Below are 24,801 nucleotides of genomic sequence, written 5' to 3' on the forward strand. Positions count from 1 at the left end.
CTGCTAAAAGGTCCACTTCCCTCTCACACTGGTCACCCGTCACCTGCAGAGAGGGCGACACAAGGCCGTGCTGAGGCGACAGAGATCAGGGTGGCACAGGTTTGCAGGCCACAGCTGACGGCCCAAAGCGCCCTCGGGCAGGGCTGCTCTGGTCACTACAGACGCGATCGGGGCTGTCAGCCTGACAGCCTGAGGCCTTCCCCATCCCCTGCGCCTGGTTTCAGGAGGCCCAGGAGCTGCGGGGTTCGTCAGGGAGGGGATCCTCAGCCTGGGAAAGGCCTCCTGTCTTCTGGCCCCGCTGCCGGCCCAGTGGACACTGGTAGGACCCGGCTCTCCACAGAACATGGGCAAGGAACCCACACCCAATTAAAACCATACCCTGCAGACTCTAAGAGAGCTCAGGCCTGACGAGCTTGGGCTGTGCCCTCCCTGTTAAAAAGGGAGACAGGCCCCTGGCTTGTAACCTCAGCGCCTCCCTCGGGTGTGATTAGCTGAGCCCAGTGAGCCAGGAGCCGGAACCCAGGCCAAGGACAGCAACAAATACGTCCCAGACGCCTCGTGATCGTCTGGCATGTCCTGCTCACAGCAGCTCTGATTTCCGTTTAAACCAAAGCAGCCCCGTGTACTCCCTGAGGTGCAAGTGGGAGGGAGGGGAGCCCCGGCCCAGAGGCTCCCCGAACATCCCAGGGCAGCTGCCGTCAGCAAGCTCACTGCTCTGACTGACCAGGGACAATGGACTGCTCCCCGGGGAATCCCTGTTCCTCCCAAAGCACAGGTTTCCTAAAAGTAACTTAGTTTTTAGCTCCAGAAAAGCCTGTGGGCTTAGCAGAACCGCCAGCCATACTCTGTGGGCACACGGAAGGACACAATCCTGGGAGGGCCCCCTGAAGGGCTTCTGAAATGATCAGGGCCTCGCGGCATCTCCTCAGCCTCTGAGGCCTAACTGTAAAGCACGTTTTATGTCCTCATTACTCACAAGGGCACCGGCCGCCCTGTGGCTTATCTGTGGCAAACAGAATTCTCAAGACGGGCTTCTGTAGTTTAATTCAAAATGTGCTCAAGGAACAGAAGTTGATTTATTATCTGTCTTAGGCCTCGTAGACTAAAAAATGGGAAAAGATATCTACTGATACCTCCCTACACCAAAACCAAACCAAACGAAACTCTTTAGAAACAGCCCAAAGTAAACGCCCGTACTTTTAGAAGAATTATCGGTTGCTTTGGATTAGTCGTGCCCTACTTTCCTACTTTCCCCGATCATCTAGAAGGAGGACCATCACAACCTCCGATATTACCTGTTCCTCCTCCCTACCACCTGTGGATAATACACGAATAATCCAATTGCTCAAAAGTTGTTAGTTAGGGAGTGGGCCTATGAGCTTCTCAACAGGATAACTAAGATGTTTCTCTGAACCCGAAACGGTTTCCAGTCAAACTGTCGTCTCCTTCCCCTGCCCTCGGAGCCCCACCTGCTCTTTGGCAGTCACTTGCTTCAACTTCATCGAGTCCTTTCAGAACCCACAAATGACCGGGCTCAGGGCACGTGAGAAGCGCACGGCCCAGGCGCAGTGCCCTTATCACTGGGCACCGGGGGCAGCCTCCTCACGGGGTGGGCCTCGCTGCCAGGACACAGAAGCCAAGGGCTGCTAATCCAGCAAGAGGCTGTTTAAGTCTGTAGGCATCAGCCCTGCTTAACGCACACATCAGGGAACTAAAAATGAGCGCGGTGTCCCCGTGGCTGCACTGAGCGCCCTACTTGCCTGTTTCAGCTTTTACGTTTTATGGCCCAAACCTGCTGACTGGTACGTGTGCAAGGCACGTGTGGAATGACGTGCAAGCCTCGTGCTGGGTTCACTGACCCCAAGCTGCCAGATTCCCCAGGGCTGGGGCAGGAGGAGTTCCGTCTGGATGGACTGCTCCTTCCGGAGGAGAAACTTGAGCCCTCCACCTTCCCTTCAAGGCCCTGCAAAGGCGGGTCCCAGCCCACCCTTCCAGACTGGTCTCTAAAGCCTCCTGCAGAGACTGGCCGCTCACGCCTCTCCCCACAAGCATGCCTTGCACTCTCCCCACACCCTCTTCAGTTTTAATCACAGCCATACTTTATCCAAAATGGCCTTCCCACCAATCTCTGCTACTACGTTGCTGTTCCCCCTTCAGATCCAGCCCAGCCCCAGCCGGCTCCATGAAGCCCTCCGGATCTCCACCCACCTCGCTGCTCTTCCTGCTGGGACGCCCTCTGGCACCTGCTCACGGCTGGTCCCTCCGCCACTTACACGCTGGCCTGGACGGCCGTGCCTGGTGGCAGAGCCCATCTCCGGGCCCAGCCCGGACCTGTGCGAGCGGAGGGCGTGTGATGTACTCTTCGCGAGGGGGAGGCACAGGACCATCCACAGGTAGGCTGGGACTCCCAGGAGAAGAGGGCGAGGTGAGGGGTCATTCTTACTTACGTGTCCTCAAGCTGAGGCCCGTTTTCGATTTCTGGTGGGATGGACTTGAGCGGAGCGTGAGGGTGAAGCCAGGGCAGGTGCTGAGCTTTCTTTCTAGTTGCTACACCATCAAGCCTGCTGGCTGGCACCCGAGGGGACGGGAACAAAAGGCACCACGGGCAAGTGAAAGGCCCAGGTGAGCAACACTCACCTGGGCTGGTCATTCAGCTAAAACCCTTGTTTATTAGGGAAAAAAAATCCCGGAGGTCAAGCTCTGGGGCCACTCGCCGGGAGCCTGGCAGCAGGGTCTGTGCCTCCCTGCTCTCTCCCTCAGCGCCTCCGTCTCAGCGGCTGCTCAATTAACATTACTTTATTCAGAGTCCAGACAAACACGGTACCTTCATGTGTGCAATGTCACTGGAGAAATAAGAGCTGAATCGACACAGAGAACAAATTCTGCCCACATTTCTTCACCGGAGGATGGGCGTTATCCGAGCCACAACGGCTGCACCATCTGACTCCATCGACAACAACGGAAGCAAATAGGAGAAAGGGAGTACCCAGGGTGTCGAGGTCATCACACCTGCATCTTTGCTGCAGCGTTCAGAACCACTTCACCATCTTGTAGTTGATACACGGCATTTAGAAAAAGACATCAGTGACGTACGATGCCGTCTGGGAATTTTCAGGAGGCCTTGGCTTTCACCTTGGACAGCAGCACCTCGTTCTTGCGGCCCTCCTGGAGGGGAAGCAGAGAGAGAGAGAGCAGAGAGGTGGGGGCCGCGCCAGCGCCCGCGTGAGGCTCAGATGGCCTCCCCATCCTTTCCCATCCCGCAGGGAGCCCTGCGGACCACGGAGCGGCCTCCCTGCACGCTGCCCCCGGCATGGCATAGCTTCCTGGCCACACGCTGACCTTCAAGGCCCCAACGGCTACAAAGACGACTGGTTTCTGGCCTGTCAGACTGAGGAGAGGAGAGGATTAGGCACTGTCGTTCCAAAAGACTTCAAGACGCCTCTAAGATCCCAAGGGACAGAAGCAGAAAGCAGACACCTATGTGCCAATCTTGGACCCCTCCAGTGAGGAAGGGGGAAAGTCCTCGGAGACCACGGCCTAAGGAGTTATAAGAGGCAGCCCCAGTCCACACAGCAGGCAGAGCACGTAGAAAAGCTCCTACCCCGGCAAGAGTGAAGGTTAAGAATACCCTTGGCTTTAAGAGAGAAACCCACAGAAGACAGAGGGAGAGAGACGCGTCAAGGGACACCTCCCCCTCAAAGTGAGCTGAAGGAAAGCCATCACTGTGTGTGCGGAGGGGTCACTGGGGCCCTCCCCCGCGTGGGGAGTCTGGCGTCCAGGGTGCAAGGCCACCGCTGCATCGCTTTGTATCCCCTTCTTCCAAAGCTTATCACTGTGTGTCCTCCTTCCCCCTTGTTCGTGGTGGCCTTGACAGCTCAGGGTACCTCCATCTGCTAGCACACCATCTCCACCCCTCCCCCGGGCCACGTCACAAGGAGCCGAGTGAGAGGTGAATGCGGTAGGGTGAAGGGCCTGGAGGGGTCGAGCCTGAGGGTGCAGGCCCGGCAGTGTGGCTAGGCCTCCAGTTGCCATGCTTGGCTGGAGATCCACTTAGTGTGGAGGAAAAATTTTCTGTCACCCTTGGCCCCTCTGCATCCAAGACCCCTAAAGTCAATGTTTCCATCTCCCTGGGCCCGGCCAGGCGCTCCCACTTGTCTGGAGGCCCTTTGGTCTTTCTGGCTGTAAGGACCCTGGTTCACCCGGGGCTTTCTGCGTATCTTCCACTCAGAGCTGGGGAGGCTCTGGGCTGGGCGGGGGTGAAGCTGAATTGTTCTGCCAGAAGCAAGATACTCTGACATTTTTTAAGCACGTGCTTTTGGAGGGGTAGATAGTTAATTTTTCCTGGGGATGGGAAGACAAAGAAGGTGAAGATAAGTAACATTTGTTGTGTCAGAAAAGGTGAGAAGAAAGTTTTCTTATTTAAAACGAGTTACTGAGATTTGCTTGGGCGAAAAACCTCCAGCCAAAAAAAAAGGGGGAGGGGGGCAGGGGTAAAGACAGAACAAGACAGGCAGAGTCATGCTATTATACTGTTACACTACTTTCTCTACTTCTGTGTGTTTTTCAAAATTTCCATAATAAAAGGATAAAACAATAAAACAATGAATAAATAACTTTTGTTACCCACCTCACCTTCTGAATAGAGCAAAAAAAAAAAAAACCCCCAAAAACCAAAACAAACAACTCGTAAGCATCAAAACACTGCTGTGGCAGAGACCACCGGGGTGATTCTGCTCGTCACGCCACACTGAGATGATGCTTGAAGTTCTCAGTAAAGACATCCTTGGCTGTCACCTGGTGCGTGAGCACTGACTACATTTCACGGAATCTCCTCGGAGCCTTTCGGGATTACAGAATGATACTGTCTGTCTGTTCAAAGCAAATACAGAAAGGGCCCTTTAGGTATTTCTTTCTATAAGAAAAGGGAAAATGTCTCCTCCCTCCTGCTTCTTTCCTGCTGAAGACGGTACGGGGCTCGCTGCGTGCCGGACACCCTGAGTTCCACTCACCGGAGATTACGTGCCCAGAGCCAGCAGCATAAGAATGTATGGCTGGCATTTGTCAGAGCCAGGCTAGAATCTGAATCTTGGTTTGGTGACCTTGTGACAGACTGTGCTTTGAGAAACACAATTAGTTGGTGTAATAATGCGATTCAGGTGATTCCAGAGTATGTGTTTTTTCCTGGCAGACTTGTTATTAATAAACCCTCCCAGAGCAAGCAAGTCAATGGGATTTTAGAGACAACCCGATGTTGCCAGTCAAAAAGGCCTTGATCCCAGAGGAGGCTGGATCAGGACGAGGCCATGACCCAGTGCCAGCACAGAGCCCACAGGCGTCATGGGGCTCAGTTAATGTGGAGTCAACTGAACCATAAAGGGACGATGGCAGTGGTCAAAGGCCATGTTCTGGCTAACACCGTGCTCTGCATGAAGAACCATTACTGCCCAGGACGGTGCTGGGGACCAGGATGCAGTGAGGATTCAGAACTGGGGAGCAGAAACCCAAGCAGGTCGGGCAGAGGCACATAAAGGAGGCAGACAGAGGGTTCCGGGAGGAGAGTCCATCCTGGGATGAAACTCTGCCTTTTCGAACTGTGTTCCTTCCACAAATGAGATCTTACCTGACACTGCAATACGTAAAAGAGCAGAATTCCTCTGCCTGGGGGAATGGGGTGGAGACTGGGGAGTAGCAAGCAAACCTCAACACCTGTGATGGCCCCAAGTTACCTCAGAGGATCTTGGAAAAAAAATTTAAGATTTGGGAATGCTAACCTGTGGTGGTTAATTTTAAATTTTTGCCAAGTAAAATGATAAAAAAAAAAGGAATGCATACTGTCACTATCATTTTATAAGAGAGAGCAATTTTAACATCAAAACACAAGGGGACATGCCATTTTTTAAAAAGGTGAGTCCTTTAAGTGAAATACACTTAGCTATCTGAGGAACATATTACATTCCACCTTCCCCCTTTGAAAACTGAGGCCAGCACCAGGTCCAGTCTGGGGTCTTCTCGGGCTCTGAGGGCCCCACCCTCAGTCTCTGACTGAGAGTAACTGTGCCGAGGAGGCGGGAACGTGGAAACCTCAATCTTAACACGTCTGAGGGAACCTTTCCTTCAGAGATCACCCCAAGCCTTCAGCCCGAGAGCCTGCAGTGCAACCATGAGCTTTCCTACTTCACTTTCATTTGCTTTGCTTCTGACAGCTTATACTTACCCTCCTCAACTCATCTGCTTTCTGCTCCTGCTGTCAAAGGGCAGTGCTGGCGTTCACGCAACACGTGAAATGTAATTCTCCTCTGGGCCACTTCTCTTTGCGCGTTATTTGGGAAGAAAGAGCTCTGATGGGGAGCAGCGGGTCCCTATCTGTTCCCTGTCAGCTCCAACTCCTGCCGGCCACAGGGGCTCCCAGACCCGGAGCACCTCGCCTGGCCACTGTGCCCAAGGCCAGGTCCTTCTCGTTGGAGAGAGGCCTTCCCTGACCACACCCTCTACATTAGTCCCCGCCAAGGCAATGGCTGGAAGTACTTCTTACTTGTTACTACTTGTTTATGAGGGTCTGTTTGCTAGCTTGCTATCTGTCTCCCCGACCACAACGCAAGCTCCCGGACACAGGGACCCAGTCTGTTTTATGACCTGACGTATCTATCCCAGGGCCATGGCAGGAGCTGGAAGAACATTTGTTGAAAAGACGAGAGCATCTGAAATGCCTACGGTTGTGGTTCTCAAAAGTTAAGTTACAAAAAAGGGAAGGAGAAGTAGAGAAGAAAAAGACAAGGAAGGGAGAGGGAAGAGCCTTAAAACAGGTAAGGACCAAATTACTGGTATGGAAAGATTGTATTTTTTATTCCACTGACCACACCCCAGGACACAACTACCTTTAGCTGTCCCCTGTATTTTCAGCAATCTCTAAATTCACTAAAACCACATGGATTTACATTAGAAAGGGGGAAAAAATTCCTGAAAATAAAGCTGATGAGACAGATCTTGGCAAGCAACAGAATGAAGTCTCCTTTCTGGAAGTTTTCTTAAGAAAAGGGCACGTTTCCTTCTGGAATGATGGAGAATAATCCTGCCCAAATGCAGGGAGAAAAGACAGGGGCAAACAAAATTCATCTGCGTGTGGGTGTGACAGGTGCCAGACACAGACTAGATGCTCTCCTCTCTCGTCTGACCCAACAGGGATGAGGTCCCTCCCCACCTGCACAGCCGGCGAGTGGCAGGATCTGAACGCAAGCCTGCCGCACTCAAATTCACCCTCCTCCCATGTGGCTTCTCAAGGTCCCTCCCCAGTCTAAGACGGGGAAGAGGGAAAATGCTAGACCTGAACCCATAGCAAACACTGTTTCCAGGTGGGCTGATGATGCCATTTTACTTGTGAGTTTAATGTGGTTACCGAGCGTTAGGAAATTGAAGTGACGTTTCGTAGAACGTTCAGGTAGAGCCTCAAGATGGGCCACAGAACGACGCAATCGTGACGCACGCTTTACTGTCACATCCACTGCCAACTTGCCGTCTCCCACTTCAGACCAGTGGAAAGACAAAGCAGTGCTCTGGTTTGCAACGGCTCATCTGGGGGTGAACACAAATCTCGCCCAGTCTTACATGCCAGCCCAGCCCTCCTCTTACCTCCTTGAACTCTTTCACAGTCTTAAAGTACAGCCTCTGTTTTTCTAACAGTTCCAAGTACTGGTCGTTCAACTGGTCTCTTCTCATTTTGTTCTCTTGCTTCTTCTTCTCCATCTGTTGAAAGTTTGGGAAATGGTGATGAAAGGCATGTTCTGACCTAGGGCGGCTGGCAACGTCCAACTATTACTAACATTTTCATGGATATCCTTCCAGTAGTTTCCTTCTATGCATCATTTTTGAGGTTGGTTTATTTATTTGCATAATATTGCACAGAGACTCTATAATTTTTCAGCAGTTCTCCTACCACTGGGCGTTAACTGTTTCATTTGCAGTAAGTCCCCTATATACGAACCTTCAAGTTGTGAACTTTCAAAGATGAGAACGTGCATTTGCGTGTCCAATCACGTAAGTTAGTTCACGTGTCTGGTGTACGCTGTCATGTGTGTGCATCCTCTACAAGTGGTTGTGCTTTTGTGTACTTTACTGTACAGTACTGTATAGAGTACAGTAGTACAGTATCTTTATTTCAAGTCCAGGATGTCCGGAAGCAAGCGTAAAAGCAGCGGTGATGTAGCTGGTACTGTACTGTACTTTTCAAGGTACTGTAAGATGAAAAATGTTTTATTTTTTTGTGTTTGTTTTTTATATATTATTTGTGTGAAAAGTATTATAACCTATTACAGTACAGTACTGTATAACTGATTGTGTTAGCTGGGTACCTAGGCCAACTTTGTTGGACTTAAGAACAAATCGGACTTACGAACGTGCTCTCGGAACGGAGTTCGTTTGTAGGGGACTTACTGTAATGAGTCTTTGTGTGTGTGAATGTAAACAATTTCACAAGAAACAGGCAGGCAGTTCCCTCTTTATTCAGCAACTCTTCCACGGACACCTAGTCTGTTACTCGCACTCACTGCTCGTCTGTTCCGTGTACACCCTGCACCTGACAGTTCCGGGGAAACCTGAGCTCTGGGGTATACACACACCCCTGCCACCTCGATCTGAGCAGGACCCATCATGACACCCAGATACGGAGGGCTATGATTTTGTTTCTTGTAAATAAACACAACAAAAGACTTCCATCCAAATGAGCACTGTTCTGCAGAGCAGACTTAACTCCATTCGAGTGCCAGTCAATATTCAAACCCGACCTGGAACCCTTGTTGAGAACTGCTTTTGGAGTCAACAGAATGAATTCACTTAAAACAGACAGTCCTTGGGTGCCTCCTACAGGCCAGGTGATGCTGTCAGGCAGGTGATGCTGTCAGGCACCAGCAGCACAGACCCGAGAGGAGAGAGCCCTCCCTGCCCCGGGACCCGACCATCCTTCTGGTGCCCGGCCACCTCGCGGGGGCACGGGCACAGGGGCTGCCTCCTTCGCTGGCCAGCACTGAGGTGCCTTCGCCATGAAGCCTGGGGGAGGATGGAGAGAAGGAAGGGGTCGGGCCCATTTCTTTCCCCAGGAATGCATCAGAGAGTAAACAAAGGGGAAGCCAAAGGGGAAAAACCCCAGTAACTTCCCGTTGTTCTTTACTATGAACAAGAGCATCTCCCTGAGGACAAGCATGGCGGCTGGAAAGGCCCCCGCACCGAGGCTGGGTGGTTACAGGCCTGCGGTTGGCCAGGCTCTCTGCCCCCACTTCCCTCTCACCCCAGATCATCAAGAAGGGACTCCACTCCGTCTTGCAAGAGAGCCTGTCCATGCTGGGTAAGGGTCCACGCACGGGGACAGGTGCTGCCTCAACTTTGCCCTCATTTTTGACGTTGAATAGTCTTGTCACCAGTGACACACTTTTTTCTTTTTTCTTTTTTTTTTTTTTTGCTCTTTTGACATGATTTTATTGATGTCCTTAATAGCAAGATGAATATTTTGCTACAGGGAAAGGGATATGGCGAGCTTTTGCCCGCAGTTCATCTCTGGTGAGATGGGATTCCAGGCAGCTTGAATGAGTGCATTTTTAGGACAGGTCCTACAGGCAATCCTTCCTTTCATGTGTTTACACTCTGGTTGCCCTCACTGGACCACTTTGCCCCAGGATTGTGAGAGGAGATGCCCTAAGTCCCCAGAAGGTTTCACTGCCGTGCCCGAGGACCAGGTGTGTGATATGTTTTAAAAACACGACCAAAAGCAAGAGACATTGGAAGCACTAGTTAGGATTTGTCTGGCTATGGCAGTGGGAGGCTGCGGCTGCGTGTCCGGCTTCCAGACCGTCAGCGAGTCTTCTTTCCTACGGACAGAGTGGCCCCTGCAGAGCCCCAGAGCGTGGAGGTCCCCACGCTGCGCCCCGTCTGGATGGTTCTCTGCAAAGCTACCTCTGGAGGGCCCACACCCCTCTTCAGTTCCTCTCTTTTCTCTTCTGACTTCTGAGGCTCTATATCCTCTCACTTTAGCAGAGTTCAGCAATTACCTGCACTTCTTACAGGGGGTTCCTGGAAACTAAAATGCTCTTAAGATGCTAAGGAATGAATCCCTAACGGTAGAATGTCAGGAACCAAAGAGCCAGTGAGGCTGTGATTCTGGGCAAGAGAGAAGGCCTGCCGGTCAAAGTCAGTTTCCTCATCTGTGCAATGGGGGGAACCCCACTCACTTAAGGGGGCTTTTAGGAGGATTAGCACAGTGCTTGGCACCTGGCAGGTGTTCAGTCCACAGAGCTGTTGCTAAGAGCAGCCCGTGAACGACCAGTGCAGGTAGCCCATGGAGCTGGCCTGCCCACTGCAGGGTCAGAGGCCTGGTGGGACCCCTTGCAGAGACACTGAAGATGTGTCTTCAGAATTGAGAGCACGTTCCCAGGACAAACAGAAGAGGCCTGCTTTCCCCAGGGCCTTCTCCACCACCAGTGTGAAACCCTGGCCGCATTACAGAAAGGAAACCATCTGACCTTCATTCGATTTTGCTTAATTCCTTCTACGATCTGTTCCATCTGACGTAAAAACTGGTCCCGGGAAGCGGGGGAGGCCATGGCTCTGAAAGAAAGACCAGCAGAGGTATGACCAGCAAACAGGACTCTCAGAAAAGGGGAGGCGCCGAGGAGTCAGCCCTGTACCCAGATAACGCCCCAAGACGCAAGCAGGCATTTGCAAGGCAGGATGGACCCGTGGGGCCCCCGAGATTCCAGGCAGCCAAAGATTCTAAACTCCGAGGAAGGCATGAAAACTAGCCTGGTCTTGTAACTGAATAGTAATCTTCTTTTCCTACTCTCCCTATAGTTTTCTTACTAATACATATTTTCTTAAATAAAATAAAACGTGACTAAAATTAACAATTTTTTTTTTTTAAATTTTGAATGATGGCAGGCTCTGCTTAAGAAATGAATTTCGCTTAGTTTTTAAAAATCTGCAGATTTAGAGGCACTGCTCAAGATTGAGAGACATCTTCTGAGATCTTCCTAAAACCAGGCTGGGAAACCTGGTCCTGTTTCCAGGAATAGCAGCTAAAGAAGTGATGTCCTAAAACATGCCCCTTCACCTCCAGTTCTGCAGAGGAAATGACACCAGAAGGATCAGAGCACACGGATACAAGAATGAGAATTCTTCCAAAGGACAGGCTGAGAGAAAGCAGAATTCGCCACAAAAACACTCAAACCTCAGCTTCTCTCAGTGACCAGGGGATAAAGATGCGGGCACCATTTTTAGAAATGTCACAAGGTTGTTAAGACACTAACTGAATCTGAATATTAAATGGGGCTGTGAGGATTTCTGTTTGTTTTTAGTTAGAAATGAAACTTAAAGTCTAGAGCTTGTTATCCATTAAGATCTTAGTTGCTGGTCACCTGCCAGGGGACAGCAGAGACCTGTGCTGGAAGGAGAGGAAGCCTGATGGACGGAGAGCCAGCCTGGGGCTGCCCGGATGGCGGGCAGGCCAGTGGCCGTGCTTGAGGGCTGGTATGATTTGGGTACAGATGGGCCTTGCCATCCAACTTTTGGAGAACATATTTATACCTGAACAAAGTAGTTTAGAGTATGCACATGACTTAAAAGCCAAAATCTACCACAAGATTTGAAAAGTATTTAAAAAAATCATATAGATTATTTCATTATTTAAATTTTATTTTATCTTATTTTATTTTTTGGCTGCGCCACGCGGCTTGTGGGATCTTAGTTCCCCGACCAGGGACTGAAGCTGGGCCCTCGGCAGTGAAGGCGCAGAGTCCTAACCACTGGACCGCCAGGGAATTCCCTCGTTATCTAAATTTTAAAGCATCTCTATGTGCTCAAAAACAAATGTTATTAATCTAATCCTAGCAGGACAAAAGTAACCTATGAAGAAATCATAGTAGTTAGGCATAGTCAAATTACTTGAAAGTTCACCTTTTCCCTAAGCTACTCCTTGGTGTTCTTAAAATTCACTGTATCAAGTTTTTGCAAGAACTCAAGCTCTGCGTAAACCAAGGCACATTGGCACGCAGCAGCAGGGGTGAAAGTGTAAGAATCCCACCCTGGGCACTGAGCCTTGCTCGACCAGGCACAGGTGAGGCAACAAAAGCGCAGGGCACACGAGCTACTGACGGGAGGAGGACCGAGAGCACTTACTGTGAGAAGTTCTCATGAACTGAGTTCAGCAGGCTAATCTGGGGAGGAAAGAAGAACAGAAACAACAAGCAAAGGCTGAAAGATGCCTGGGCTAAACCCCAGCCACTGCAAGCTTGTCACGTGTCTCTGGAGGCTGCTTCTGAGATGAACACACCTTGTTCGCACAGATGAAAGTAACATGAAAAAAAAGAGCAACGTGTTCTCACCTCCAGAGTTTCCCCGGACCATCTAGCTTCCCACAGCCATGACCACAGGAATGACGGAACCCAAATCCCAGCTGGGAAGCCTAAGCCAACACTAGGGCTCTTAGGGCTGCACCACAGCCCTTTCGATCTCACCAGACACTGCCCTTTATTCTCAGGGCCATCAGCTTAGCAGAGGGTCAGTGGGCGCGGAGGGTGACAACACTGTGCCCGTTCGTTCTACTCCTTCCCACAAAGTCTCTGCCAATGCGGCCAGCTGCCGGGCGGCTCTGGGAGCCTCCACGGGGGCGGGGGGTGCGTCACTCGAGGCCCCTCTCCCCTAGAAATGCCATAGCCCGCACCTAGGACCCTCTATCTGTCCTGATGATCATCCAGGGCAGGCCTCTGAGTCTCGAGTCTAGAAACCTAGGTCCTCTTTCTGGCTCTGTCACTGACTCGGCTTGTGAGCCCAGGACTGGGCATTTACTGTACTTGGACTCAGGTTCACACTCTGTACAACGGAGATGATATTCTTGGCCTTGTGACTCCACAGGCATGTTGAAAGCTAAAATATCACAGGTATAAATAGACTTGAGATAAAATGTACAGTTTATCCAAATGCAAACTTCTAACCGCATTAGTATGGCTTGGAATTAAATAGCCCCACCCCCTGCCTACTCCTCGTTTGTACAAGAATGCAACGACTTTAAACACTGCTGATGAAGGAAGGTCAGTGGGGTTTGAGGCTTCCTCAGAAGGGGCTGCCCGTCTTCCCTCACCAGGCGGGAAGACCCCAAGGCCAGGGCGTGCAGCAGAGCTACCCCCAGGGCTGACGTAAATCCCCCCCAAACGCACTCGGATCGTCTACTCGAACGTTTATCAGATGGCTGTTCTGTGCCCGTCACTGGGTACGGCCCTGGATACAGAGAAAACAGAACCCAACCCCTCCTCAAGGAGTGCCTCTCGGAGGAGAGACATTGATCTGGTCTGACTGACAAGAGGCAGTCAAGGCCAGGACTCACTGATGCCTCCATTTGGGTCCAGGTAAAAGACACATCTGTAACACTGTTCTTAGTAAAGTGGTAATTAGTGCGGGTTGCAGGATGATGATAAAATAAAAATAGGTTCTGTCACCCTCAAGGCGAGGGGGAGGCAGGAGCTAACACGTATCACCACGAGCGAGGGACTTCACAGGCATTGCCTCGTTCTGTCTCCATCACTGCAGGAGTTCTCCGCGTTTTACAGGTGAGGAAGACAAGGCCGCACTGACACCCAGACCCGTGTGAGTCCAGAGTGCCTGCTGGACCCACCACACTGCTGCCGCCGGGAGGACAGCGCTGCTTCTTCCTGGACACAGCTGCACACCTGCCCCGACCGCCTGCCTTCCATCGAGGGCCCTGACCACCAGCGGATCTGGCCTGAGCCACAGTCACACGCAGGGGAAGCCCCGGTCACCCCTCCCACTCCTGCTTCCGTTCTCACAATTCTTTTAGTTCACGCCTCTGTCTGCCGCTGAGGGTTCAACCGCCACCTCCCCCCGTCAACTCTGACAGCCCACCCTCCCCATTTCCTTTAGCTGGTTCTTTCCTTCCTCCGAAACTCAAACTACAGTTTCACCACCTCCAGGCCCTCCTCCGTGTGCAGCTCTCGAGCTTCCAGGATGTTTCTTTTTATGACGTCGTCTCTCACGAGGCACCACATAGCTGCTGCCCACCCTGCGCAGTGGGAGCCCCGACGAACCCGCACTTTCTGACTCTGGACCCGGCACTGGGCACGCGACAGGTGTTCCTCCCACTTCAGCCGAAGGCGTCGCGACACCAGGTCCGTGTGAACTTCCCGCGCTGACAGCACGGGCAGCTGCTCATCTGATTTATGCTTCCTCTTTCTATAAAGGCTCTTACCTCTTTTTCCAAATAAACCTTTTTGTCATCCAGGGTATTATACAGAGTGAAGAACTGCTTGGTTTCTTTGTGCACTGCCGAAACTGCAAATGCAAAGAAATCAGCACGTGAGTGAGAAAATGTATCAGAACAATCCTGCGTACCCTCTCCCCGCGGGGGCGCCGCAGGACGCGGACCTGCCGGCGCTGGCTCTCACTCGCCGTCTGTGCGGAGGCCCCACGGGGCACACAGGCCGGCGCAGGGCTGCCGCAGGCTGAGGGCACGCGCGTGGCGGCCAGGACGCGGAGCCAGCGGAAGCTCCCTGTCGGCGTGCGGGGCGCGGGTCTCTCCGAAGCCCTCCCGGTGCGGGGTCCCGGGAGGAAGGCGGAGGGACGAAGCAGCGCCAAGCCAGCTCTTCCTGCCTGCGGGCTCCCTCCCTTCCCACGCCCCTCGGCACAGCCGGCTCACTTTCCTGAAGCCCGTGCTTAGGGAGAAAGAGTTAACTTAAGGCAGGAACCATTTTCTGCTGAGGAACTGCCATCGTTGACACCTGCCCCTGATCACCTGAGTCAAACGGGAGGACCGCACGAAACATCAGGGTGGTGGGGTTAAGACGCGAAAGGAAGCATGCGTCTGGACGCATGTTCTGAGCAGGGACAGTGCTCCGGCTTGAAGCAGGAAGGATGGCTGAGACGCCAACATCTCAAGGGAAGATCTGGGGTATATTCTGAAAGAAGACTTGGAGTTTTCCAAGCGGGAACTGCTGGGCACTGGCCTCCTGGGCCTGGGACCAGCTCACAGGGGTGGGGGACACAGGGACTGCAGGGGGACCGGCTGGCCCAGACGAGGCAGGACTTAGGATTCTGAAGACTGTCCATCCAGTTATGGGGAGCTATTAAATATCAAGGCTTTTAAAGCAAGAGTGTAAAATGATCAAATTGTGTGTGAGAAAGACCTCTCAGGCAAGAGTGCAGACAAGGGGTTAGACTCTGGGCAGTGATGAGAAGGTGGCTAAAGCAGAGAAGACGGGGGGGTCTAAGCGGGCTCGACAGCGATCCCAGTGACCGAGGGGAAAGACGGGGAGGGAGGCAAGTTCAGCCTTGTTTGTGCTGAGTTTGGGGTACCCGGAAGACAAGCAAGAGTGGGAGCCCAAGGAAGGGGTGATGGCCCAGGATCTGTTTACAGAGGATGTGAGCTGGGCCTTGAAGGATTTTGTCTAACAGAGTGAAGAAGGGGTCCCAGGCGCAGGTTAACAGGAGTCAAGGCCTAGGATGTCAAAGTGCATGGTGTGTTCAGAGGCAGCGTGTGGACTGAGGAGGCCAGAGTGGGGACTGAGGGCAGGAATCGGGACCTTCAGGCAGGCCACTTAGACTGGGGAGGATCCTGGGCAGGATGAGGAGAGAGGCTTTTTTCAGCGGGTCTAGGAAGCGCCTGAGGATTTGCCACTGGAGAGAAGTGATGTGACTGGGTGGGTGGATGACGGGCTCAGAAGGGGCTGCAGACCAGCTAATGCTCACTGGGCTGAGCTAGGATGCCAGGGAGAACAGATATGGCAGCAGCACTGGGAAGAGAAAGGCAATGACAGCTTTGAGTGTCACTCTGAGCCTGACGAGACACGCTCACTGATTTAGGCCGAGGGAGACCCAGTCCTGCATCCCTGGGTGAACGTGATGCTGTTAAAGGCAAGGACCACACGAGCAAGAAGGTTTGCAGAGGAGAAGAACAATGAGTGAAGGCTGATCTAGAGATGCCGGGGTCACGAGGTTCCGTGTGACGTTGGAAAGTGGAGCCCGATGACTGACAGGGATGAGGGTGAGCTAGAAGCATCGCTCTCAGAGCTCAATCAGCGTTAAGCATCTGTCCAGGGAGAGGGCAGTCAGAGCTCCATGGTGTTTCTCCTGGGCCTCTGGGCTACATGAAATGAGTGGGCCTGGCGATGAGCTGGGGGCCCTCCCAGGGGTGGCTTTCATGGACGGCACCACCACGCTCAAGTGGGACAGAGCCCCTCGCCTCCTGCCCCTCCCAGGGTCAGCCTCGGGGGCCTGTGTGTGGTCGATGCACCTACTCTGGCGGTAGAGTTCGATAAATCTCTTCTGATACTGTATTAGCTCGGCTCTGCTGGGCACTTCGTCAATCCTGCGATGCAAAATTGCTATTTCTCGGTTTCTTCGAGCCTAGATGCAAAAGGGAGGGGGAGACAACACTGTTTGGTGAAAGGCCTTACGTGCCCTCTGGGGAGCCAAAACACCGCCCCCACCCACCGTGTGCCCACACACCCGCCCTGGAATGCAGGCACCCGACGCGGCTGCGGCCTGAGGCGCGCGTCTCAGACCCTGACTCCCCCGGCCACACAGGGAGAAGGCGTCAAAATGATGGACCGGAGGGAGGATTCTGAGCGGGAGGGCATGTGTGGATGGTGCCCCCAGCCCGCCCACCAGGCCCCCAAGGACTCCAGAGCAGCGGATTCCCAGCGCCAGGCAGGGACCAGGAAACAGAAGTGCTTCCCAGGTGACAAGGGAGCTGCCCTGCTGCCTCCGTGCAAATCCCAAATCCCTTAGCGTGTTTGGAAAGCTCCTACAGTTTCCTCCCAAAGCAGCTTTCTGGCACTTTCCCCCTCCTGTGAAACGAACTGGGCTCGTCTAGCTGAACTGCCCCAGGTGCATCCGGGGAGGCAGGGCTGTGCAGGGCTGTGCGTGGCACAGGGGCGACCTCGGGCTCCGAGGCGGGTGGCTTCCCCGAGGGGCAGCACTGAAGAGGGCCACCCAGCTCCCACCACAGGTTCACGGTCTCAGCGCTGCCCTTCTCCTGTGCCTCCCCGTCCTCCCCGTCTCCTGGCCCACTTTATCACAGCGGCAGATGGGGACCTCTAATTCATTAGAGTGCAAAAACCCCTCCAGGCGCAAAACCCACTATCAACTCTCGTGATCAAACCAAAATACTGCCTGCTGCCCCGGCTAGAGTAGAGGGAAAGATGCACCTCTCCTTGTGGCCGAGGCTGCACCTCCCATGCGTGCTCAGGCTCTGGCTCCTATACTTCCTCAGGAATCCAAAGATAAAATCATGCACTCTTCTCACTGTTTCTTTAACCTCTCCTTTTCTACTGGCTTCTTCTCATCGGCATTGAAATATGTTCAAGCCCCTCACCCTTAGAAAGGCCCTTCCTTAAACCCTGATCACCTTTCAGCTTCCATCTGTCTCCTCCCTTTAACCGCACAACTTCCCGAGAGCAACGTGCCCCACTGGCTCTGACCCCTCCACTCCCCTCGGTCGCCCTTCAACCCGCTGCCGCGGGCTGCTCCCAACACCCACTGGCACCGCTCTCGCCAAGGTCACCGCAGACCTTCTCTCTGCACCTATGGCAATTCTCAGCTTCCAGCTTTCCTGACTTCTGGCAACACCGACCCTTCTCTCCGCTGGGCTCTCTGCTCAGCTGCCACGAGACCTCGGGCTCCTGTTTTCCCTGGGCCTCCGGCTGCCCGCTTGGTCTCAACCCTCATTGGTGGAGTCCTTCTTTCCCTCTTCTCGGCCTGTATTTTCACATCCTAGGTTATCACCTATACAGCGCTGACCCCCAGATCTCCAGCCCAGACTATTCCTACTTGGGTGAGTACCCCAACCTTTAAAAGCCCTAAACAGATCTCATGAACACTTCTATTCACACTCCCATCCCCTTCAGCCCTATCCTTTCTCCTTTAGGCTTTTGCTCAATGAATAACACAAGGATCCACGCTGGTGCCCAAGTCAGAAATTCCCCCACCGTCCTCGACTCCACTTTTTCTCTAACCCATCCCAAGTTCCATGGATACAGCTGCTCAGCCTCTCACCTGCCAGTTTATTTCTGTCCATTTTCACTGACCCAGCCCTGGCTCAGGCTTCAGCAGGCTTAGGGTTCTACTGCACCTTCCCTCTAGCCAGTATGTATGACTGACCCCCAGGTCTCCAGCCTGCAGTATGCAATTCGCATATAAGCCCCCTTGTACTTTGATGTACACGGACATATCTTGGTTCTCAAACAGCCAGCCAGCTCCCAGAAGATAGAGCATCCCGTTTACTATTCCTGGGATCTAATGCAACACTGAACCCATAGTAAGCACACAGTCAAAACGTTTCCAAGGATGCAGCTGTACTGTCCTGGTTTTATTTAATTCTGTGTCTCTTTAAGATTGGTACAGTGTCTTTGTATCAGGACAAACTTGACTCCCTGGAATTTAGCCAAACAACTCAGCAAAATAAGCAGGGGCCAGAGAAAGGTGAAAGAGGGGCCCATTGGCCCCTGCAGCCCCTTGGCCACTCCCCCCAGAACCTGGCCTTCCTTTCCCAGAGAACAGAGAGAAGGCCCGGGCCAAAGTGCAACACAAGTTAACTCCTGGCTTTTGAATGTGCATGAGCCAGACCCTGGCAATGTAAAAGATTCTATAATGTAATTTTGATCTATGTGAATTTAGAGCCAACTTTAAAACTCCCCATATTTGATGGCCTTCTCACAAACCCCTAAGGTTATCTATCAATTAAGACAGCTAAAGTGGGCACTTAATTTTAGGGGAAAGGTACTAGACAAGAACACAATATTTTTAAATCTACCTTATCCTCCCCCTGACTTTTTTTTAAACAGCTATGAGATATAATTCACAGGCCATACCTTTCACCCAAAGTATACAATTCAATGGTTTTTAGTATACTCACAGAGTCGTACGACCAGCACCACTACCTAAAATTGCAGAACTTTTTCATCACCCCAAAAGAAACCTGTACCAATCAGCAGTCACTCCCATGTCTCCCGACCCCTTACCTCCACCATTAGGCAGCATTAATTCACTTTGTCTCTACAGATTTGCCTCTTCTGGACATTTAACAATTTTTTGTAGTTTGCAGAGTAGAAGTTTTACAATTCTTTTGTTAAATATATTCCTAAGTGCTCTGTTCTACTGTAAATAAAATTTTCTTAATTAAAAAAAAAAGTACTGGACAAGAACATTAGACCTCTAATCTTGGCTCTGGCACCTTCCAGCTGCTTGTACTTCACAGATGTGAGTCAATTTCTTCATATAGAAAATGAGGCTAATAGCTAACTTTCCACCCATCTCAAATCAAATGAGATGATGGTGAAATAACATACCAATGTGAGGTGTTACAACCAACATAATCCACTGAGCTGCACTCCAGATAGAAGAGCAAACAGCAGCTTTCCCGAGTCTCTCCACTCTTAGATGCTGAGACTTTCTACTTCTGCTATACGCACACAAGCCTAGTTAGAGGCATTTATTGGCTCTTGTTTTCACTCACCTGTAGTAAACGGATCTTGTAAAGCTTCTCTTTCTCCATATTATACCGACTGTCTAGGTCTTCCTGAAATTGGAAAAAAAACACAATTATCTGGGAATAGGAAATTTTCATTTTTTGATGAAATCTTTTGAACAGTTTTTATATATCTCCCTCATCCTGAGGCTCCAAATTTCTTTTTTCAAATGGCCGAGTTCAGGGTCGGGTCCTAAGTCCTGTGAGACTCTTGACACTCTTTCACATCACTTTATAACAACTCTTCCTTCTTCCGGGACCCAGGCTGCATCCAGGGTTCTTAAGTGAAGTATCCCCCAAGTCCACGTGCCCTTTCCTCCCGCACCAAAAAAAATCCATGAGGAGGAGGAGACAACCGTTATTTAAAAGCCTGTTGTTCTATGTCTCTGTGTTTGGAGATGATGATGGCTTGCTTCCTATGTTTCTGTTTAGACCTGCACCCTCCAATATGATAGCCACCAGCCACAAGTGGCTATTTAAATTTACATTAACTAAAACTTAAAAATATTCAGTTTCTCAACTTCCCTAGCCACGTTTCAAGTGCTCAGTAGCCACATGTAGCTAGTGGCTACCATATTGGACAGCACAGATAGAGAACATTTCCACCACTGCAGAAAGGCCCTTTGGACAGAGCTGAATTGAAAGAGAGAAACTAGCCCCTCACTGAACCCAATGGGGTAAAAGACATGGCTGGATGGTTTGCTGAACTGGGGAAAGCTACAATAGTGTCAGAGGTGCCCCTTCCCCACTGTGTGCATGTGCGCGCGCGCGCGCACACACACACACACACACACACACACACACACACACACGCTCCTCCATGGGGCTCAGCTGCAGGCAAACCTCAGTAGCCTTCACCATGGGAGTCCCGAAGCTCACTCTCTAGGAGCCTCTGAGGGCACGAAGGGAAGAGAAACCCTAAAGGAGGAGAATGTGAGAGGCTTTCCTGTTTCTCTCTTCCTTCTCCTCTTCCTTCTCTATTCCTTTCTCCTAGAAGCACCTGGGGTCCGCAAACTATAGCCCAGCAGCTAAATCCCACAGCCCTCGGGTCAAATTCGCCTCTGTGCCTAGTTTTGTAAATAAAGTTTTACTGGAATGTAGCCATGTCCTTTCACTTATCTAGAGACTACGACAACCACAGCGGAGCTGGCCCACGAAGCTGACAATATTTACCACCCAGCCCTTTACAGGCTGCTGACCCTGGAACGCAGTCCCCCCCAGAGAGAGCTCTCTCCCTGTGCACTGCTCGCCCCTCGGAGCCTGGGCTGTGACGGGCACGTGTGGACCACACAGGCCTGTCCCCTTCCCGGCTCAGATGCCAGGGTGGGGACGGCATGCCTTGTGCCAGGTGCCCGCCGTCAGGGCCGTCCCCGGGAGGTCCTGCTCCACCCAAGGGGCGGATGCGGAGATGGAGCTACGGCCCGAGAGCCCGAAGACAAGGAGGTGGCCGCAGACGGGATGAAAGGACGCGTGAGGAGCTGCCACAGCCGCAGAGGACAGCGGCGGTCCTGAGAACGGGCAGGTACTTACGTGGTGCGTCATCGCCGGGGTTAGGGCACCGTGCTGCTCTCCCCCGGAGAGGGTCTGCAATGAGGAAAGGTAAAAGAAAAAAAGAAAAAAAATGTTTCTGAGGAAGGGGACGGGACAGAAAAGCTGAGGGTCCAGAGGTAGCGGGGGGGGGGGGGGGGGGGGGGCGGGGCAGACCACGTCTGAACAGGGCGCAGCCTGCACACGAGCCCCAGATTTTAAATTGTTCTTAAATGCCTCTCAGCCACACACTAACAAGCTAAACTCTAACTGTCTTTGAATGTGAGTCAACCCCTCTAACAAGGTGTGACTGCTAAGAAGAGAAATGCCGTCCTGAAAGTCTGTGATTTGTGCAAACCCAGAGGCTGGCTGAGCTCATGTGAGCCTCCGAGCTCAACGTCTTAGAAACAACTGGACAGGCTGGATGTGGGTGGGCGGTCCCAGGACACCACCCACTGCACGGCCGCACTCTGCTATCCCCGTGCCAGTCCTCACGGCTGTGGCTGGAGTGGCACAACCCGTCACGACAGGGAGGTGGCAGGCACCTCTGAGGCCCATCTCCCCGCAGCCCCGGTGGAAAGCATCTGGACTCATGCTGGCTGCTTGGACAAGTGCCCTCCCCTCTCTGAGCCCCAGGTTCCCCATTTCCCCAAGAGAGAGGGCGCAGTCGATGGGGTCCAAAGCCACACTCAGCTCTCACATCTTAAGCACAGGGAGCCTCCGCAAATAAGCCTTGACTGGAGTGTGAGAAGGGACAAACCACAGCGATCCCTACGATCTCATTTGGTGAGAGAAACAGACTTATTTTTCTGCCCTTGTCCACACTAGCTCCTTGGAAGATCAAGGCCTCTGTTCCGAGAGCCAGTGGGCCGTGTTCCTGAGCCCGGGATGTTCCCGTGCTGCCAGAGCTCTGACCTCACATCCCGTGCTGCTCTCGGCTGCCTCCCTGTGCCCCCGGGCAGGAGCGCAGGGTGAAATGAGCAAACTGGCACAGAACTTACAGGCAAATGGGACGAGTGGGAACAGAGCTCAGGGGGCTCCTGCGAACACCCTGTCGCTAACAGAGGGGGCAGCTGGGCTTGTGACCCGTTAATTCTTATCTGGAGTTGCTGCTGGCCACACCCATGGACGCTTTGACCCATAGAAGGAAGACAAAGGACAGGGACAAATATCTAAGAAAACTACTTGAGAAATGTGTGTTCAGAGGACCAGGCCGAGGAAAGTCTGGTCCTTTTCCGCACCAGACTCTTCGCTGGTGAGTGCTCCAGAAACCCCTTCACGGTGGAAGTCACGCAGCCCCGGCAGACGGCAGCGCTCCTCCACAGCCCGTACCTTTTCCTCTCTGCCTGGAGCCCTCTCAGCCTTCAGGGCTTCAATGTCCTGCTGCAGCCGCGCCATCTCCTCCTTTAAAAGTAATACGAACACTCGTAAGATCTGGACAGGCTAGTAATCGGAGCTCATTATTTACCTTGATCTAGAGTCTTTTTTTTCACATTTCATGAGTTTACGTGGAGACAGAAAGTCCATTAGGCAGTAGCTCCCCAGACCCCCGATGTTCAGCCTGGGAAGGTTTACTCAGGAGGATACAGGCAGCTGTACCTCCATCAGAAGGGGCAGGCGAGGCTCACAGTAACCCCTGGGACACGGAACGAACGAGTGGCTTAGAGCCCGGTCCAAGCCTCCTTCTCCATGCCGACCCTTCTCCACCTTTCCCGGGACCTTGCGGCCCGGAGCCCTGCCTCACCAAGGCACTCCTCCCCTGCCACCCGGCCCTGCGCAAGTCAGACCAGCTTCCGGATGGCTCTGGCGCCACGGCGGCCTCTCCCCCTGGATTCACACATGACTCAACTCCCTTTTCCTGCCTCCCACGTGGTCACCTGAGCACGTGCCCGCTACCGGACCACGAGGTCTCACGTGGCAGAACACGCAACACACAGACACGCCAGGTCTTCAGGGCGGCCCTGGTCTCCTAAGATGCTATGCCTTTCGCACTCTGTGAGACTTTTCTTTTCAGTACATTTGGAAATTAGGAAACATCGTTTGTTAGACTGTGCTCTCAGTCCGGGGGTTTGGCACACCTAAGTCACTTGCGGTGTCCTCGGAGGGCACCTACCGTAGTCCTCTACTCCTCTCACACACTGCCGCGTGCCGCCTGGTGAGCCTGCTTTTCCGACCGCACCTGGACAGGACCCTCGGCAGCACAAGGCAGGGAAAGCAGGAGATTTTACAAGAATCTCGGTTAACGTCTGCCGACACCGAGCAACACTTACTCGACAATGTGCTTTAAACTCCTGTTCCTGACTTTTCAGATTTTCATTCATGGCTACAAGGGCTCTCAAGTTCTGCAGGATGCTGAAAAGAAAAGACCAAAAAATGACTGACTTGAGACAAACTATTATGATTTTATGAATCATGGGGAAAACCAAGACCCCAGATAAAAAGGGATTTCTTTCTTAATTTCCTTGTCTCTCCCAAGAGTGTCTAACGGGCTTCCCACAAATGGTTATGACTACCCTTTAACTGACATTATTATTCATTTATAAGCCGAGTCCATCAGGCCACATCCAAACAAACACTACAGAATTCAGCATTAAAATGTCAGCTGCAGAAACAACAAGGAGTTTCAAGATTACTGTATATTTTTAATGATACTAATTACTTAACAGACTCAGAGCACAGACAGTATCGTAATTTTAATTCCCATTTTTCATTTCCCTTCTGAAAGGAAACGAGTTGCTTAAGGTCATTAAAAGCACTAATTTGAAATTTAAAATGTCAAGTATCTAATAGTACTTTGCTCCACATCATGAAAAGAGGGTTTCTAATCATAAAGCCAAGTAATCTGTAGGTACTTCTTTGCTAAAAATATCCACCAAACCCAGAACTGCTCAGTCTGTCCCTGAAGCATTTTATTATTTCATGATTTCACTCAAGTGAGTGACACTTGGGAGATTTCACCACCCAAACAGTTCGGTGCTAAAACGGTCAAATGTAAGTGATTATATTTAATTTAAATTGTCTAAATACAATTAATTGAAAAACAAAACAAAACAAAACACAGAAACCCAGCAGCTGTGTCTTGGTCAAAAAAGACTGTACCTTCACTCCCAAAGGACAGGGCTAAAATGTATGCTGTTAAAACCTGGTAACAATGGTTGATTCTAAGGGAGGGGGGGTAAGGGCGGGAGGAGACTTTTCGGCGCACGTCCTTTTGAACCTTGAATGTATTACTTAGTTTTTAAAAACAGAAAAACAAAACAAAACGCAAAACGAGCTGCTCCTGACCCCAGGGGGAACTGGGGGGAAGAGGATCGAGGCTAACTCAGCAGCCCCTGGGCAACAGGCGCGCCCCAGACCAGCGGAGAAGTAACTGAGCGGCACGGGGCCAGCAGCAGTGACCCCCGGCTCGTCAGCCCTGCGCTCAAACCACCAGACACCTTCACAGAGAAAATAAGCACATGCTGAAACCTCTTACCCTGGATCAGCTTTGGCTTCTACCTTCTCAAGGGCGGCCTGTTCTTTGTCCAGTTTCTCACCATAACTCTTGAGCTGCGAGAGACAAGGAGGCACGTTGGTGGGACAGGAGACGTCCTCTCCTTCCCGGCTCACACCTGCACCCCTTTCCTGACAGCCCACTGGATTTGGCTGTATGTTGAGAAAATAGGTGGACGAGGAAGAGGATGGGGGTGGAGGGACAGCATGGAGAGGTCAAAACCAGACCCTTCTTGACACATTCTGTTGGTAAATGAGACCTGAAAGGC

At 51.9% G+C, this 24,801-nt stretch overlaps 1 protein-coding gene across 2 annotated transcripts in view; it reads right to left on the reverse strand.

The window, feature by feature from the left end:
• Nucleotides 1–2,649: 2,649 nt before the first annotated feature.
• Nucleotides 2,650–24,801, reverse strand: part of CCDC93 (coiled-coil domain containing 93) — an 87,501-nt gene continuing 65,349 nt past the window's right edge. For both annotated transcript variants that reach the window (XM_057539437.1, XM_057539438.1), the window contains exons 14-24: nt 24,516–24,589; nt 23,311–23,392; nt 22,373–22,444; nt 21,044–21,097; nt 19,502–19,564; nt 16,284–16,392; nt 14,240–14,322; nt 12,157–12,194; nt 10,506–10,590; nt 7,627–7,740; nt 2,650–3,165 (exon numbers count right to left, since the gene is read on the reverse strand). In XM_057539437.1, coding sequence (XP_057395420.1) covers nt 3,112–3,165; nt 7,627–7,740; nt 10,506–10,590; nt 12,157–12,194; nt 14,240–14,322; nt 16,284–16,392; nt 19,502–19,564; nt 21,044–21,097; nt 22,373–22,444; nt 23,311–23,392; nt 24,516–24,589 — 828 coding nt within the window. In that variant the 3' untranslated portion in view covers nt 2,650–3,111. The remainder of the gene's footprint in view (nt 3,166–7,626; nt 7,741–10,505; nt 10,591–12,156; nt 12,195–14,239; nt 14,323–16,283; nt 16,393–19,501; nt 19,565–21,043; nt 21,098–22,372; nt 22,445–23,310; nt 23,393–24,515; nt 24,590–24,801) is intronic.

This window comes from Balaenoptera acutorostrata, unplaced genomic scaffold, assembly GCF_949987535.1.
Source record: "Balaenoptera acutorostrata unplaced genomic scaffold, mBalAcu1.1 scaffold_351, whole genome shotgun sequence".
Taxonomy (NCBI): Eukaryota; Metazoa; Chordata; class Mammalia; order Artiodactyla; family Balaenopteridae; genus Balaenoptera; species Balaenoptera acutorostrata.